The sequence below is a fragment of the Lynx rufus genome, unplaced genomic scaffold, assembly GCF_022079265.1.
Source record: "Lynx rufus isolate CCGP_SWC_20201006 ecotype Redwood Valley unplaced genomic scaffold, mLynRuf1.p SCAF_15, whole genome shotgun sequence".
Classification (NCBI taxonomy): Eukaryota; Metazoa; Chordata; class Mammalia; order Carnivora; family Felidae; genus Lynx; species Lynx rufus.
Window position 1 is genome coordinate 9938547 of NW_025814829.1, and position 17645 is coordinate 9956191.

General features: G+C 35.8%; 1 protein-coding gene across 1 annotated transcript in view; it reads left to right on the plus strand.

Moving 5' to 3' along the window:
* Positions 1–17645, plus strand: part of USH2A (usherin) — a 754837-nt gene that overhangs the window by 181074 nt on the left and 556118 nt on the right. Inside the window, exons 14-15 of the mRNA XM_047077230.1 lie at positions 3984–4147; positions 15176–15334. Coding sequence (XP_046933186.1) covers positions 3984–4147; positions 15176–15334 — 323 coding nt within the window. The remainder of the gene's footprint in view (positions 1–3983; positions 4148–15175; positions 15335–17645) is intronic.

Here is a 17645-nt window from a genome sequence, read left to right on the forward strand (position 1 = left end):
GCACCTTTTCTGGCAATATCTTGCCTCTGCTTAGCTTTCTCAGTTAGTTTTGTCTGTTACCCCTCCCATTCTGAATTTTATCCCCAAATTTTGAATTGCTTATAACCGCATACCCTCTCCTGATGTTTCCCTTTTCTCTCTCTTTTGTCCCTCTCTGTCTTTCCTGGCAAATTCCTATTCAACTTTTAATATTCAGCTCAAACATCTCTTCCAAGATTCCTTCTTTTTTTCTTTTTTGAAGTTTATTTACTCTGAGAGAGAGAGAGAGAGCATGAGCAGGAGAGGGGCAGAGAGAGAGGGAGAGAGATAGAGAATCCCAAGCATGCTCTGCACCACCAGCGTGAAGCCTAATGTGGAACTTGAACCCACAAATTGCGAGACCATGACCTGAACTGAAACCAAGAGTCAGATGCTTAAATGACTAAGCCACCCAAGCTCCCCCAAGATGCCTTCTTAATATTCCTTTCTCTGTCCCTTTCCCTCCTGCCAGACTAACTAGTTTTGTCCTTTTCTGTGCCCACAGAGTCTGCATATATCTTTATTAAGGCTGTATTTTATCTTTCTTGCTAGACTGTGAGCTCTTTGAAGACAGGGACAACTCTATCTTTTTCCTCTTTATGTCCTCAGTGTCTCTTCCAGTCATAGAACATAATTGGACCTCAATGAATACTTTATGTCAATCAATATGTATAAAAACATTTGATGGTACCCATGAGTTGAATCCCCCGATAGAACAGACGTGTTCAAAGAGAAATGTCAGTAAAGTGATCTATATCCTGGAATACATCCTTGGACCTCCTAGTATAGTTCTCTCTTAGATGATGAAGCTTCTGACAATGAAATGCGTCATTGAAATACACTCCTTTATTTTTTTTTTTTATAAATATGTGAGATTTTTTTTTTAATTTTTTTTTTCAACGTTTATTTATTTTTGGGACAGAGAGAGACAGAGCATGAACGGGGGAGGCGCAGAGAGAGAGGGAGACACAGAATCGGAAGCAGGCTCCAGGCTCTGAGCTATCAGCCCAGAGCCCGACGCGGGGCTCTAACTCACGGACCGCGAGATCGTGACCTGGCTGAAGTCGGACGCTTAACCGACTGCGCCACCCAGGCGCCCCTACACTCCTTTATTAATAGTGATGTTTTGAAATAATAATAAGTAGGATAGCTCTTCCTCTTACTATTTGCACAACTGGACTAAGTTCTGTAGAAAGGAAAATATATGAGGTTTGTGATTTAAGGAACAGAGGCCAATTAAGTTATTTCCCATTGTATTCAGTAAACACTGAGTTACATAAAGGCCCAAACAGAACTGTAATAGCAGAGTGCTGGCAGAGATTAGCGATGCTTTACTCCTGTTTTGTTTACCATAATGAACTGGTCAATAAACATCACAAATTGTTTATCTATATAAATCTTGACAGATTACTCTTTATGAAATCCATTTAGCAAGTGAGGTTTTCCCATAAGGATGAAAAATGAAGATTTTAAACAGATTGCGGGAGAAGCTCTGCCTGTACCAGGAGAGTCGGTGTAATGAAGGTTTCTTTATATTAATATTACAAAAACCATTTATCCTGACAAAATCAATATCACAATTCATCTTAGTTTGGTGTTTCTCTTTCTAAGCTTAAAATGTCTTATCCTTTATTATGTATAATTTTGTTTTAATAAATGTGAAATATATTTCATGTAGGAGGTGCTCTTGAGAAGGGGTAACTTATCAAATGACATCAGACTTGTAGCTGATTTGCTAAAAAGAGTCTTGGAAATGTTTAAAATTATATTTGAGTGGCTGAGAAATTTATAGGAATCATTTTACTTAAACCTCAATTACAAAATCACCCCCAGTGCCCTTTGGGTTAGAAACAAACTATAATATTCAGGGAAGTCTCCTATGAACTTCATTCAGGTAAAATTCTCTTACTGAAGTCAAGCAATTATAACAAGTCAGATAAGTTAGATATAACACCAGCTGGGATAAGAGAATATAAAATCAGGAATAGTCACATTTAATTACTCAAAACATTGCATGCTTTCCTAAGAAGGGATTTATTTATTCCATTTGGATTCAGAACTTAATATCCCATGGATATTGACAGAGCTAACTTGGAGTTAAGCGTGTAGCAGCTAGCTGGAAGAAAATAGAACTACATCAAGGAAAGGAATTGCGTTATACACTGGAAACTATTACTCTAAATGTACTGTATGTAAAGTAAGTGTGATTGTCTCATGAGTGAATGGTAATAAAAACTGAATACTCAAGAGACTTATTCATGACTGGTGTGGTGATATATATATATGCATTGGGAGAAGCTTGCCTCTTATTGTTTATGCTTTACCAATGTTACATTAAAAGCCTACAAACAGTATGCTCTAAGTAATAGCATATAATGAAATTAAGAGCAACTCAAATATTTTGTTGCTTCTATAATTCCACTTTAATTTCCATGCATAATTTTCTTCAGCTCTGATACTTAAGGAGCCTAAATAAAACATCTATTTGAAATAGAGTTTTGATGCAATGTCTGTATACATAAAGGACTTAATATAGTTGTTGGTAGGGGGGGAATGTCCTTTTATCATGACATAAAAAGGGCAAACTACAGTGTAGGGGTTTTCAAGAGAAACTGTACTTTATTTATTCCCAAGGTGATATTAGTCCATAAAACAAATTTGCAGCTTATTTAGCAGTCTTTAGTTTTTATCGGCCTTTTTAAGGGTGTTGAATGATTACCCGAGAGATCACACTGTAGAAGTTGCAGGGGGGATAAAGAAACTATGCCTCCAGCATCTTTATTAGAAAATAGAGGTGAATGCATTTAATGTTATTTTAAATGCACCACATGGAAAGTTCCCGTTTACAAGTGAGTTGTCTTTTTTTTTTTTTAATTTTTTTTTTCAACGTTTATTTTATTTTTGGGACAGAGAGAGACAGAGCATGAACGGGGGAGGGGCAGAGAGAGAGGGAGACACAGAATCGGAAACAGGCTCCAGGCTCTGAGCCATCAGCCCAGAGCCTGACGCGGGGCTCGAACTCCCGGACCGCGAGATCGTGACCTGGCTGAAGTCAGACGCTTAACCGACTGCGCCACCCAGGCGCCCCATGAGTTGTCTTTTTTACATGTGCTGTTTTTGCTTCTCCAACACTTCCTGGTGCCAAAATTGCTTACCCTAATCAATGACATTGGCATTGGCCATGAATTTGAATAATTTACTCAGAGGAAACAGGTTTTGGTTTCTATCGTGGCAAAATGCCAGGATAGTGATTTCTACAAGCAACTTTAGGTCCAAGAAATTGAAGTTGGAACGAAGTCATCTCATGATATTTATATCATTAACATCTTTTCATAGATCAGAAGAATGCTCTATTCACCAACCATTCTGGATAAATGAGTTTAGTGCATAAAATGGAAAATGAAATATAACCTATATTAAGGCATCGGCAGTATTGGAACATGTCTTCCTCAAACTCTTAGTGAAATTTATTCTTTGTAAGACTAAATATAGAATTTCAAGATTTTTAGGGTGATCACTGGTTATCATACCAGTGTTATATTTTATAACTTGGTAGATACTTGGAAAGATGATTTATGGGTACCTAATCTAAATTTTTAGCTTTCAGAGGAGCTACTTTTGTGAGAAAGCAAAATTTACAGTATTCTTAATTGAGCAACTGGCATTCAAAAGAATCCATAAGATGTATTGTAGCATGAAAAAAGCAATGTAACATTTTTTTTTGCCATTAATTAGTTTACAAAGAGGAGGCTTCATAGAGATTTTATTGTGAGCAACATTTTGTTAAATATTCTTTTTCTGTCTTGTTTGATTTTGTATTTGTTTGTTTAGCTCAAGCATTCTTTTCAATAGATTGGCTAAAACAGACCATCTTATTTCACAATGCTATTGATAGATGTAACTTATACTATGAATTATTAATCAAAACATTATTCTCTTTGATGGTTTATTTGTCTTGTTTTCAGATGTCAGCCTTGCAATTGTCATCTCTCAGGAGCCTTGAATGAAACCTGTCACTTGGTCACGGGCCAGTGTTTCTGTAAACGATTTGTCACTGGCTCCAAGTGTGATACTTGTGTTCCCAGGGCAAGCCATTTGGATGTGAACAATCCACTGGGTTGCAGCAAAAGTAAGTGAACTCTGGCCCTGTGCTGGTGGGTGGAAGATCATGCAGGGAAGAGTGTCTCGTTATTTTCCTTCTCCACTGAGAACCCATCAGAAAGGCTTAGGCAAAATGTGGAGGATTTCGGTGAGAAATGAAAAAAAAAAAAAACCCAAAAAACTACTACATGAAATGAAACTTGTGTTCTTTTCCCTTGATGAGATTATTGAAAATGGTTATTATGTAAGTAGCGGGAAATTTACAATATTTTGTTAGAATGGAATCACTCTAGGGGCGCCTGGGTGGCTCAGTCGGTTGAGCGTCCGACTTCGGCTCAGGTCATGATCTCGCCTCTGTGTGTTCGAGCCCTACATCGGCTCTGTGCTGACAGCTCAGAGCCTGGAGCCTGCTTCCGATTCTGTCTCCCTTTCTCTCTGCCCTTCCCCCGCTCATGTTCTGTCTCTCTCTCTGTCTCTCTCTCTCTCTCTGTCAAAAATAAATTAACATTAAAAACAAAATTAAAAAAAAAAGAATGGAATCACTCTAGTGGTGACAAGAGTCCCGCTTTTCCCCAGATGTTGGACTTTCCAGTGATAGGACTTTCAGTGCAAAAAATCAACACTACTAGTTAAAACAAAATGATTGGTGACCCCACCAAAGAAGGATATTTGCAGCCAATTTTCTATACCAAATGGAAGATTTATTCTTATTTATGATGAGTCATGTTTTTCTATCCCCCAAATTTTATGGGTATGTGCTATTATTAGTTGTTTAGACCCTCACTTATAATCTGCTTCCTTATTTCATGATTCACTTCTTTCCTATCAACATTTGTTTATTGTAGCAATTATTATTATCACAGCACATTACTACTATATTTCATATTTATTCTACAGTAAGTTGTATTAGTTGTTTAAACATCTCTCACATTTCTATTTTTAACTACTGGAAGTTAAAGATTACACCTTAGTATCTTCAGACTTTTAAATACCATTCTCCAGTGCCTTGACTTGACTTCTCAAGTAACCTGCAAGCCTAAGTTTCATAGCATATTGATGATTTATTTATATTTACTTCAAGATCATATATCCTTACATTTTCCAGAATTCCTAAGAAATGCCTGCTGAGAACATGTGGTAAGGAACCCTCTAACCCTCTATAACATATTGTACGATGCGTGTTCTCCTTGGGGTGTCCTGGGACTATCATGAGTCACAATGCTAGGAAATGCCATAAGTCAGGACAAATCATCATAAACAAACATGCTAGGAACTGTGTTATCTACATTTAAGAGACAGAGAATTACCTAATATAATATTGGGCTCCACAGCAGCTATACTAGATTTTGAGATAGTGGAAGACAGGGTGTGGCTAATGGTTAGCAAGACATATTCAGATTTTGTACCTATGTACTTTGTCTTCAGTATCCCGTGTTTCATTTGGTTTCTCTGGATGTTAGTATAAATAACATTATAGGTATTTATGCTTCTTTTGGGAAAGGACTGTCATGATTGCCTTTGTGTAAATACAGTCTAAACAAATCTGGATTTCACTGAGAATATTTATTCATTGATTAGTTATAGAGTTGATTGGTTTGTGTGCAACACGAATTCCAGCATATTGCTTTGGATGTCAGTTGTAGGTCAGCATTTTGTGACAAACTTATGATGCAACATACTGAATCTTAGCAGTTTTTGATTGGTTCTGCCTCTAATTTTGTGTGAAAATATTGGCATCTGCTCCACTTTTTTATACTTATTCTTACACCTAAGACACAGTCTAGGAACTATACCTTAGGTAGAACTGGGCAGTTTGGTTCACTGAACACCTGGCCTACATTTCTTAGCAGTGGTAGACATTTACTTTTATGTTATATCTTTCCTTCTCTGGGCTAAGCCTTCGTATCTTTCCAAATGCTTCCAATTTTAATAGTTAAAAAACTTTTCTATTCCTAATTATTTTTCTATATATGTGTGTGTGTGTATAGAAGAATATATATATATATACACACACACACACACATATATAGAAAAATAATTAGGAATAGAAAAGTTTTTATACAGAAAGAATATAGAAGAATATAGAAGAATATATATATACATATATATATATACACACACACAATATGTGTATATATATATATGTGTATATACACACATATATATATATATATATATATATATATATATATACCTACTAAATTTTCTCTCTAAACTTGTGATCCTTGGTGATGAATACATTCCTTCAACTACTTATGGTAGTTGTTGCTGCTGCTGTTTTAGGTTTGTGTTTCACAAAATTTACCCAACACTGTGCAAAGTTAGAAGCCCAGTATCAACACAAGTCATTCATTTTAGAAAAAAAAAATAGACAGGATTCCTGCCTTTAAAAAAGCTCGAAACATAGCAGAAATGATGGACATACTGGCAATACAAGGGAGTGAGCACAGGGCACGGGAAATACTGGTTGTGGCATGGGTAGGAAGGGAGCCTGCTTTCCTTCCTGTTCCACCTCGATTTTTACATGGTACTTGCTTGTTATCCTAGCAACAGCCGGAACAAGCAGCTTCGCAAAGATAGGATGCTATTGGAAGGAATGTAGTGCTATCTATTGTTGAAACTGTGAACTACCTCGGGCTGGTATTTTGCTCTGTGTCCAACAGATGTCAAGCATGTGTTTTTCAGGAACATTAGTATGTTTCATGGTGTCCTTCTACACAGTTTGGGAACCATGGGATTATGACTATTATCTTTTCCCCTTCCTTAGAGGCCACTGGCAATAGTTTAGCAGTATCATCTGTTATTTTTTCCTTCTTTTTTTTTTTTTGACAGAAAGTTGAATTGGGAATCTGAGCATATAATTTCCAGAATGCAGGAGAATTGAATTCAGAGAAGATAGTTAGTTAGAACCTCTTTAAAATCTGCTTCCTTATTTTATGATTCATTTCTTTCCTATCAATATTTGTTTCATGCTTTAGGAATTGTAGCCATTCTCCTTAATAGGAGAGACACTAGCAAAACAGGTATTAAATGGTTCTTGCTTTTCTGAGCTTTACTAGTGGATGAAATTTCAATTTCCCTAAACTTCTTACTATGAACTTAACGAAATATATATATATATATAAATTTATATATTATATATTAAATATATATAAAATATGTAAATATACATAAAATATATTATATATTAATATATATTATATGTATTATATAATTATATAACATAATTATATAATATATATTTATATTTATTTATAAACTGTCCATAGCTCATTTGTGTTTAAGTCTTCTTGACACTGTTCACTGCTATGTTTATCCTTGGTTATTTATCCATCTTTTTATCACTCATAGCTTTTTCTTTATCCTTACTTATCATAGAAGCTTTTGTAACTAACACTTTAAAAATATTTTTGTTGTCAAATATATACAAGATAAAACTGACCGTATTAGCCATTTTTAAATGCACAGTTAATTTATATTAAATACAATCATAATGTTGTGCAACCATCACTGCCGTGCATCTCCATAACTCTTTACAACTTGTAAAATGGAAACTGTGTACCAATTAAACAATAATATCTCCCATTTGACCCCAGCCCCTGGCAACCACAATTTTATTTTCTCTATAATTGTGAATAATCTAAGAACCTCATGTAAGTAAAATCACAAAATATTTGCCTTTTTGTGAGTGGCTTATTTCAGTTAGCATATGTCCTCCAGGGTCATCCATTTTGTAGCTTATCTTATAATTCCCTTGCTTTTAATTCTGAAGAATATTCCATCATATGCATGTACCATATTTTGCTTATTCATTCATCTGTCGGTGGGCCTGTGGGTTGCTTCCATGTTTTGGCTTCTGTGAGTAATGCTGCTATGGGTATGGGTATATAGCCATTTCTTCAAGACTGCTTTCAGTTCTGTTGGGTATATAACAGAAGAGGGATTCTAGATCATATGGTAAGTCTACTTTTAATTTTTTTGAGGAACTGCCATTCTATTTCCCACACCAGCTTTACTATTTTAAATTCCCACCAACAGTACACAATGGCTCAGATTCTCTATATCTTTGCCAACATTGTTATTTTGTATTTATCACAGCCATCTAATATATATGAGATGCTATTTCATTGTAGTTTTGATATGCATTTCTCTAATGATTAGTAATACTGGGCATCTTTTCATAGTTATTGGCCATCTGTATATCTTTTCTGGAGAAAGTCTTTTCAAGTTATTTGCCTAGTTTTTCATTGGGTTATTTGTCTTTATTACTGAGCTGTAACTGTTCTTTATGTATTCTAGGTGCATGTCCTTTATTAGATATATGATTTACAAATGTCTTTCCCAACTGGGTTTACTTTTCACTTTCCTGATAGTGTCATTTGAAGCATGGATGTTTCAAAATCTGATACAGTTCAACGTATCCATTTTGTATTATTATTTATGCATTTAGTGTAATATCTAGGAAACCGTTACCAAATCCAAGGTTAGGAAGATTTACCCCCATGTTTTCTTGTAAGAGTCTTATAGTCTTTTTGCTTTTATATTTAAATCTTTGATCCATTTTGAATTGATTTTTAGATATGTTGTGAGTTAAGTCTCCAGTTTCATTCATTTCGAATGTGGCTTTCCAGTTGTTCCTGCACTATTTATGGAAAACACTATTTTTCCCTTGGTTCTCATTAGTCTTGTTGAAAATCAGTTTATTATGTTCTGTTGACTTTTTAATCTATATTTTGTGTTATTTTATTACTAGTTGCCCTACAAGTTAGAGTATGCATACTCATTTGCCACAATCTACTTTAGGCTGTACTGATATAATGCTGGTAATATATAACAGATACGCTTTTGGTACGGCTTCTTTTCCTTCCCTATCTTTGAGTTGTCATACCATGTAAATGTGTGTATGTGTTGCATATATATATATATATATATATATATATATACACATATATTTACATATATATAGTATATATAATAAACCCAACATTGCACTAATATAATTATTATTTTCTTTTAACAGTAATATGTTTTTAAAAGTGATTTGAGAAGAGAAAACAGAATATGAATATATATACACACACACAGATATACACCTAGTCTTTGATATTTACTCCATATTTATCCTTTCTGGTGTTCTTCCTACCTCTATGTGATTCAATTTATTTACTCTCTGTGTCATTTCCTTTTAGCCTGATTGATTTCCTTAGTATTTTTTGTAGGACTAGTCTACAAGAATTCTCCCACTGTTTTTTTCAAATTATTTGGGAATACCTATTCCTTCCTTCCTTCCTTCCTTCCTTCCTTCCTTCCTTCCTTCCTTCCTTCCTTCAAATGGGTAGATTTTCTGGATAGAATTCTTGGTAACAAGTATTCCTTTTTCTTTTAGGACTAACTTTGAATTCATTCTACTACTTTATGGCCTCCATTGTTTTTGTCAGCCTTTAACTGTATTTTTCTTCAACTGTAAATGAAATTTCTCTTACTCTTTTAAAAGTGGTTTTTTTTTTGCTTTGTTTTTTGTTTTTTTGTTTTTTTTTTTTTTTTTTTTGGTCTTTCAGCAGTTTGACTGTGATATGTTTAGTGTGAATCTCTTTGTATCCTACTTGGAGACATTGTACTTTTTGGAAATGGAAATGTAGATAAATGTTTTCCACCAAATTTGGGGAGTTTGAGCCAATATTTCTTCAGATATTTTCTGCCACTTTCTCGGTCTCTCATTTTGGGGATCCCATGACACATATTTTGGTGCATGGTACACCTGACATTTTCTTATAGGTCTCTGTGGATCTGTTCATGTTTGGTCTATTTTTTTCACTTTCTTTCTGTGGATTGGCTAAATCATATTGCTATATCTTTACATTTTACCTATTGCTTTATCTTCAAGTTCACTGATTCTTTCTCCTTTCCTTTCAAATCTGCCATTGAGTCCTTTTCAGGAAAGTTTCAAGTTTAGTTATTGTATTGTTCAACTCTGGAATTTAGTGTTTTTATACATTCTGTTTCTCTATTAAAGTTTTCTTTTTACTGAATCATCATCATCATATTTTTCTTTAACTCTTAGGACATATTTACAATAGCTGCTATGAAGTATTTTTTGCTACACTTAATATTAGAGATCATTCAGAATCTGTTTCTCTCCACTGCCAATTTTATGAGTATAGTTCACAGTTTCTTTAAGTGTGTTGTAATTGTATGTTGAAAACACTTAAGTTGTTTAGGTTTTTTTGATAGTTTGCATAGACTTAAATGGTGGGAAAATTTCTCCACTGCAGTGTACAGCTGCTGATGTCTCTACCAGCTTTTTTGTTTTTTAATTTAATTTTTACTCACAGCCTGGCTTCCTAGGAGTCACTGCTGTGTCTGAAGCAGCCAAATATTTGGGCAATGTTTGTGCTCAAATACTTCTAGATCATATAGCTTCTGCCATTCAATGTGTGTCTGGTTTGGGGGATGTTTTCAGAGTTATGGTGAGTTCTCCGTTCTTTGGCCTCCACTTTTCACTGGCTCTCATGGTTTTCCCCATAGCTTCATAGTTTTCCAGCCTGCTACAGATCTGTGGAGAACCTCTCTCAGGTCTTCCATGGCTGTCTCCTGCCTGGGGTCTCCTGCTTGATTATCTGGTAAATTCCCCACTTAACCTAGCTGGGAGCACATGCACAGGCTAGCAAACCTGTGAGTTTTCCCTCTTGTTCCCAATCAGCTGAGCCATTTTTAGATGGCAAAGCTATGAATTCCTGCTGCCAACCCCATATCGAGTCAGTGCCCTGTGGTACCAAAGCTACTGTTTATAGTCAGCCCTGCTGGTACAACTAACACACCTAATTGTGGAACTGGTACTATGGGAACAGCCCCTCACAAAAGGGCCACAGACTCCTACTGTTACGACTCAAAGCTCTCCAAGTTCTTCAAGAGTAGGTATATGTTCTTAACTTTTTGTTTGCTTGTTGTTGATTTAGAGCTCCCAGAAATGGTTATTTTGGAGATTTCACTGAGTTTTAACTCTTTGAGTCTAAACTCTTTTTGTTGCCATAATCAGAAGCACTCCTATCTCTTTTTACTTTTTAAATATTTCTTATAATTTTCTAGGTATTGTTTTATTTTTTAATTTCATCTATAGAATCCATTTTAAAATGTTTCTTAATAACTATCTTCTACTTGTTTTTCATTAATGGCGCTAAGTGCTGGCTTCATAGCCGCATCTTCCTTTGTGATTAGGTATGGCCATGTCACGAACTTCTGCCTGAAATGATCTGGGCAGAAGTGACGTGTGGGAGTCCTGGGTTGTGCTTTCATAACCACAGGACATGCCCGCCATCTCTCCTTTTCCTGTAGATTTGGATGTGGACTTGGTGGCCATCCAGCTGGAATCACATACATAGGGATAACCCCTAAAGGATGGCAAGGCAAAGGACACAGGGAATCCAGACACCTGTTCTCATAGCCACAGTGTTTCCAGCCTTTCATGGAAGAGGGACATACACATATTCATTTTATATGCAAAATAATCCTGAACAGTAGATAATCCTCCCTTTACTATAGATGAGGGAGGATTCAGAGAGTCTAGTCAAAATTTGACTACAGTTACACAATTACCCAAGTGCCTAAGCCAAGATTAAAACTCATGGCTCCCAAAAAAATGGATATAGTCACAACATTATACTATCCTTCATTAAAAGAAAGTCTGGCTTATGCAAAGGTCATGCTTGGCAATTTTGATAAATGAGTATGTGACCATTTTCTCAGAATTCCCTTTCAGCACACAGAAGGTGAGTTCAGGTTATCTCAGGGCCGGGATTTCATAATATTATTTCTCAAAGTGGTACTGAACCATCAAAGCCTTCAGATCTATGAACATTCTCATTTCGATGTCAAATAGGCTACATCTATACTGTGAAGTTGGACAAGACCGTGGTTAGAGATAGTGATAACAAGTAATCAACTTTAAGTGTTTGAAAGAGCCTATTTGTGTATTTGTGTACGTGAATGTTTGTTGCTAAGGAAATTTTCAAGTAATGCAAATCATTTCCCATACCCTTTGACATGGGATGAAAACATATTTTTCTTCCAGTCATCCAAAAAGTATTTCACTGTCTTAGAAAATAGTCTGAAGGTCAGTTTTGATTGCTTTAACTCTGAAATCTGTTGTGTTCCTGATATCATGCAGAGTTTTAGATATAGTTAGTAATATCCACTAAAAATATTCAATTGCCATAGATTACAAGGCTCTTTGAGAATGCTATAAATGAGACAGTTTATGAGTCTTTGTGGTTCCACCAAGAAAAACAGGATGTAGAGCCCTAAATTAAAAATCCCTGACAGATCAAATGCCTGTCAGTCAGTGTTCAACCAATGCAAATGACCATATCATATATAGCAAATTCCAGAATTCAAAAATATAAGGTCCTCTTTGGAAATGGTTCTCTTTTCCTGGTGTCACTATGGACATGGACTAATGGTTTCCTGTGTCACTATGTCATTTTGAGATTGGTACTACTCTCGTCTTGTATCTAACTAGGCATATGGGCAGTTAGATATTTAATATGACAATGCAAATTCCCAAGGAGGAAAAACAAGATAAAAGGGAAGAGTGAGAGTGTATCTAGTTCGAATATTTTTTTTCTTTAAGAATATAACATCAATAGTATCTCCCTTAGGATTAGAGACATTGTCTTTAGGAAGCCTATGCATCATATATGGAATTTTGTATATTTCAAATTCAGTGCTCTTGAAATACTTTCTTAAAATGTTATTATTGGATTATACCATGTCTTTAAAGTGGAGTGTATCCCTCATGAATACTGATGAATTAGTAATAGCTCTTAGTTGAAAGTCTTTGCCTGGTGTGCAGGATGACTTCACTATCCTACTCCATACTTCCCCACCCTACTCTATTCCATCAAGATTCTGGATGGTCTGCATCAGCAGGCTCCCTTACCCTCTGACTTCCTGTTGGCTTTGGCTACTCGCAGGAGCCTACCAGTCAGCTGAAAGGCTGGCAGGAAGAGAAGTTGGAATATTTAACCCTCAGCTTCTTGTCTCAGTGCAGAAGCAGTTTTGAGCTAGTCTTAAGCTGATTGTATCCTGCCATGAGTAGCCACAGCACCTGTCAAGTGATGCTATTCTTATAGCTCTTTCTATCCCTGAGTACTATGCCCTTTTGGGCTAGGGATTGTGTGGGCACCTGGCTGGCTCAGTTGGTTAAGCGTCCTACTTCGGCTCAGGTCATGATCTCGTGGTTCGTGGGTATGAGCCCTGCGTCAGACTGTGTGCTGACAGCTCAGAGCCTGAAGCCTGCTTTGGATTCTGTGTCTCCCTCTCTTTCTGCCCTGCCCCCACTTGCATTCTCTCTCTCTCTCTCTCTCTCTCTCAAAAAAAAAAAAATAAACATTAACAAAAATTAAAAAGCTAGGGATTGTGTGTTAGAAAAAAAGGTAACATAGTGGGTCTGACTGCTTATCTGTAGAAAAACCTGATTACAAAGTTAGCCTTTGGCTGGCATCTGGGAACTTGGGCTTTGTGAGGGTTCTTGCCATCCCCAAAACAGGTCAGAGTGGCTCACTGTCTCTTAAATTTTGTCTGACCAAATGGTTTATGCTTAACCCTGATGTCCTTCTGGAAATCTAGAATTTGGGGGTTATTCATGTTGACAAAGGCTGTCTACATAAACAGCCCTTGGTACAAACCCTAGGCATTGAGTTTCTAATGAGCTTTCCTGTTTGGCAACGTTTCACATGTTTTCACAAAACATTAACATTGCTGGGCGGGGAGGGGGAGGGATTAGTCATATCCCGTGTGACTAGAACCTTGTGGTTGGTTTCCCTTGGACTTACCCATGTACCTTTCCCTTTGTTGATTACATTCTATCCTTTAGTTATAATAAATCATAGCCACAAGTAGGACTTTATGGTAAGTCTGGCAAGTCCTGCTAGTAAATCATTGAAACTGGGGGTGGTCTTGAGGACCCCTAACATGAATAGTAATAGAGCTCTACTGTTATCACATGATTTTTTGAAATATCTTAACAAAAATACTAATGGTTTTTGAAGTCAGGTAACACAGCAATCTGTACCTTTGATATCCTATTTAACGAAAGAGTCTGATTGGATGTCCTTCTCTAAATGGATGGAGGATGATGCATCTTGTTAAACCAGAAGGGGATAAATAAGCTGGTGGTTGATTGTCCTTAAAAAAATAGTTAGATATTGTCTTTTGCTTTTACCTTTATCTATTCTGGGAGTGGGGAGAAAATGAAGGAAAATAGGACGACTAAGGAAAATATACAGTAATAGGAGACAATGTTTTCATGGTGTATACTTACATTATATAGAATATCACTAAAACAGTGAGATGAATGCTCTTATGTGCCTGATGGAAGCAATTATATCACCCCTAACAACCACTGCACCCTACCAGGTGTGGGTATATTCACACAATACGTTCAAATTGTTTCTTGCAAATATTTAGACTGTTTAACATCCATGACATCCATAGGTATTTATATTACCAGCTATTACTCTTTCTTGTAAATTGCGCTCCGTGAGTCAGGATGAGGCATATGTGTTTAGTGGAGTGGAAAACTTCCTTTGAAAAATCCAAAAATTATGCTCCTTAAATTCCAAGTTTCAACGTAACTTATTTATGTCAACTTTTAAATTAAGTGGAAAATAAATGTTATGCATCCTTGGATAGTTTCTCAAAAGAAAAGAAAAAAAGAAAAAAGAAAAGAAAAGAAAGAAGGAAGGAAGGAAGGAAGGAAGGAAGGAAGGAAGGAGAAAAAGAAGTGCTTAATATAAACTTTTGTGGTTCCCCCCACCCCAACTATGTTTATGTCAGCTGTATTGACCTACAAAATTGTTTTATGCTCATAGATAAAAAGCTTTGTTTTAGAGAATTCATGATGAGTACCCTCTGTTTATTAATGTCTTGGTAAACCACATGTCTTCTTGATAAAGTAATCCTGAATCAGAAAGACCTTTTTGTTGGATATCTTACTTCAGTTTACTTGTGTGCTTATTGATTGCCATTGCTCATAAATGCTCTCTCCATTGTAATTTAGCTCCATCCCAACAACCTCCACCCAGAGGACAAGTTCAAAGTTCTTCTGCTATCAATCTCTCCTGGAGTCCACCTGATTCGCCAAATGCCCACTGGCTTACTTACAGTTTATTCAGGGATAGTTCTGAAGTCTACACAACTGAAGATCAATACCCATACAGTAAGTTTAAAGGTTTGGTGATAGAAAGATGTAATATTCTGAGAATTGATATGTTAGCTAAGATCTTTGACATTGAGGATAAATGTTGTGGTTTCCTGTGTCTAGCTGAGAATTGTTTCAAACAGAGATGGAATTACAAATCTCAGTAGCCATCTCCTGGTAATCAAAACAATGTAATAAAAATGAGATTCTTCTTATTTGATAAGCCCTTAATGCTTATCAAATTCTCAAAGATGAAAAAATAATTACCCTATCCAGCATTGATGAGGATATGGAGGAGCTAGAACTTACATAAACTGCTGGAATATCTGTGTAAGTTCATTGGTACAATTTTTCATGCAAGATGAATGGTTAAACTGTACGAAAAAACTAATATATACCATTTGCCTCAGTAAATTTACTTTAGGAAATTTATCTTAAATTAATAGTCATAAATGGATACAACGTATGTTCAAACATACACTACTTGTAAGAGCAAAATATTGGAAACATTCAGATATTCAAAAAACTTTCCATAAATTGTGATAGATGCCATAGTAGAATCCTGGTACATTGTTAAGTGAATTTTAGGATGTGATTGCCTATAAAATGATACCTTAGTTTACATGTTAATGAATGGAAAATGTCCATGACGCATTGTGTGATGTAATGAAAGATATTACAAATAATCTATTATTTATATATTTTACTTCAAAAATGTGTAGAAATACTGGAAGGCTTACAACAAACTGATCTGTAGTGTTCTCTGGGCATAATATTACAGAAAATTTATCAAGTGTTTCTATTATATGGGTTCAGCTTTTAAAATTCTCAGGTTAAAAATGGACTTTTAAAATAGTGGGATCAGAGTACTAATGTTCTTGCAGACAATGTAATTTTATGCATAGCTGCCATTTCCATAGAGATAGAAAATAACATGAACTTAAATTGAAAGAGACAGAATGGGGAGAAACCATGAAGACTATCTTTGCATCTGTAACTTTTATGAAGATTTTAAAGGTGCTATTAGAAATCAAACTATTGGGACACATTGTCTTATTAAAAATATTTACCCAAGATGTTTTATATTTTTCTTATTTCTTATTTTTATTTATTTTTTGAGAGAGATCATGAGCCGGGGAGGTCAGAGAGAGAGGGGGACAGAGGATCCAAAGTGGGCTGTGCACAGTCAGGCTGACAGCAGTGAGCCTGACGCAGGGCTTGAACCCACAAACCATGAGATCGTGATCTGAGCCGAAGTCGGACACTCAACCGAGCCACCCAGGCGCCCCTACTCAGATCTTTTAGATCCAGTTTCCCTAAAGCCGGAATGAAGAAATAGAAATTTTTACAGGCTGCTAGCTCTGTCTTCTCTGATATTTGCCTCTAGTCATGTTTAGCTATGAGCTAGTTTGAGAAACTAGTTTTAAAAAACATTGGAACAGTGATTCTAATTCAAGTTTCCATTTTGTTCTCCTTGTTTAATGTCCAATTTTCCAAATTCTAGCTTAACTTGCTTACTTAGTTAGACAAGTACATAAAGTTCTGTAGGTGCACTGAAGTTCCACAATCTTCTTCAAAATGGCTAGGAGTCGGCCTTGTTTTAACATAGTGATTGGCTCTAAAACTTCTATTTAGCGTACACTTCTGTAGGTTACATTTTGTTCCTAATTCTGCCTGACAGACACCTACATTCCTGTGTCCAGCACTTTCTATTAACTCTAAATGTTTCTCCAGTACTCCGGCTCTTCTTTGAAGTTAATGGAAACTCTGAACTTCATGATGCAGATTGCAAAGGGAAATGAACATCTGTCTACATCTGCCATGTTGGCAAAGCATCCCAAAACCTGCTACTAGAATGTTTATTTTCTTCCAAATATCAGCATGATCCAGGTGTCCTTAAACTTAAACTTTTGTGATAGGAGAAGAGAGAGTTCTAAAAATATTGAAAGTAATTTTGAAGATGACAGTACCACTGGTTGGATTGTTGCTGAAAATTGTGAATTAGGATCACCCTATTTTCCATACAGCTTAATTCAATAATAAAATTAAACTTCAATTATACCCTTCAGTCCAGTGGCATGTTTTCTATAGTAACATATTGTCATCTGTTTTACAGACCATTGCATGAGAATATAACACTCTGGCTCTTTTTCATGATTGTACTAATATAGAATCCAAATAACAGTTTCTTACATAATAAGTGTGTACTCATTCACTAATCAGACATTTATATAATCCTATTAAACAAGGTATTATTTCCTAAAACCTTAGTTTTCATTAAAAAAAATGCCACTTCTGGCATTTCTTGACAATCACTGTAATTAATGAT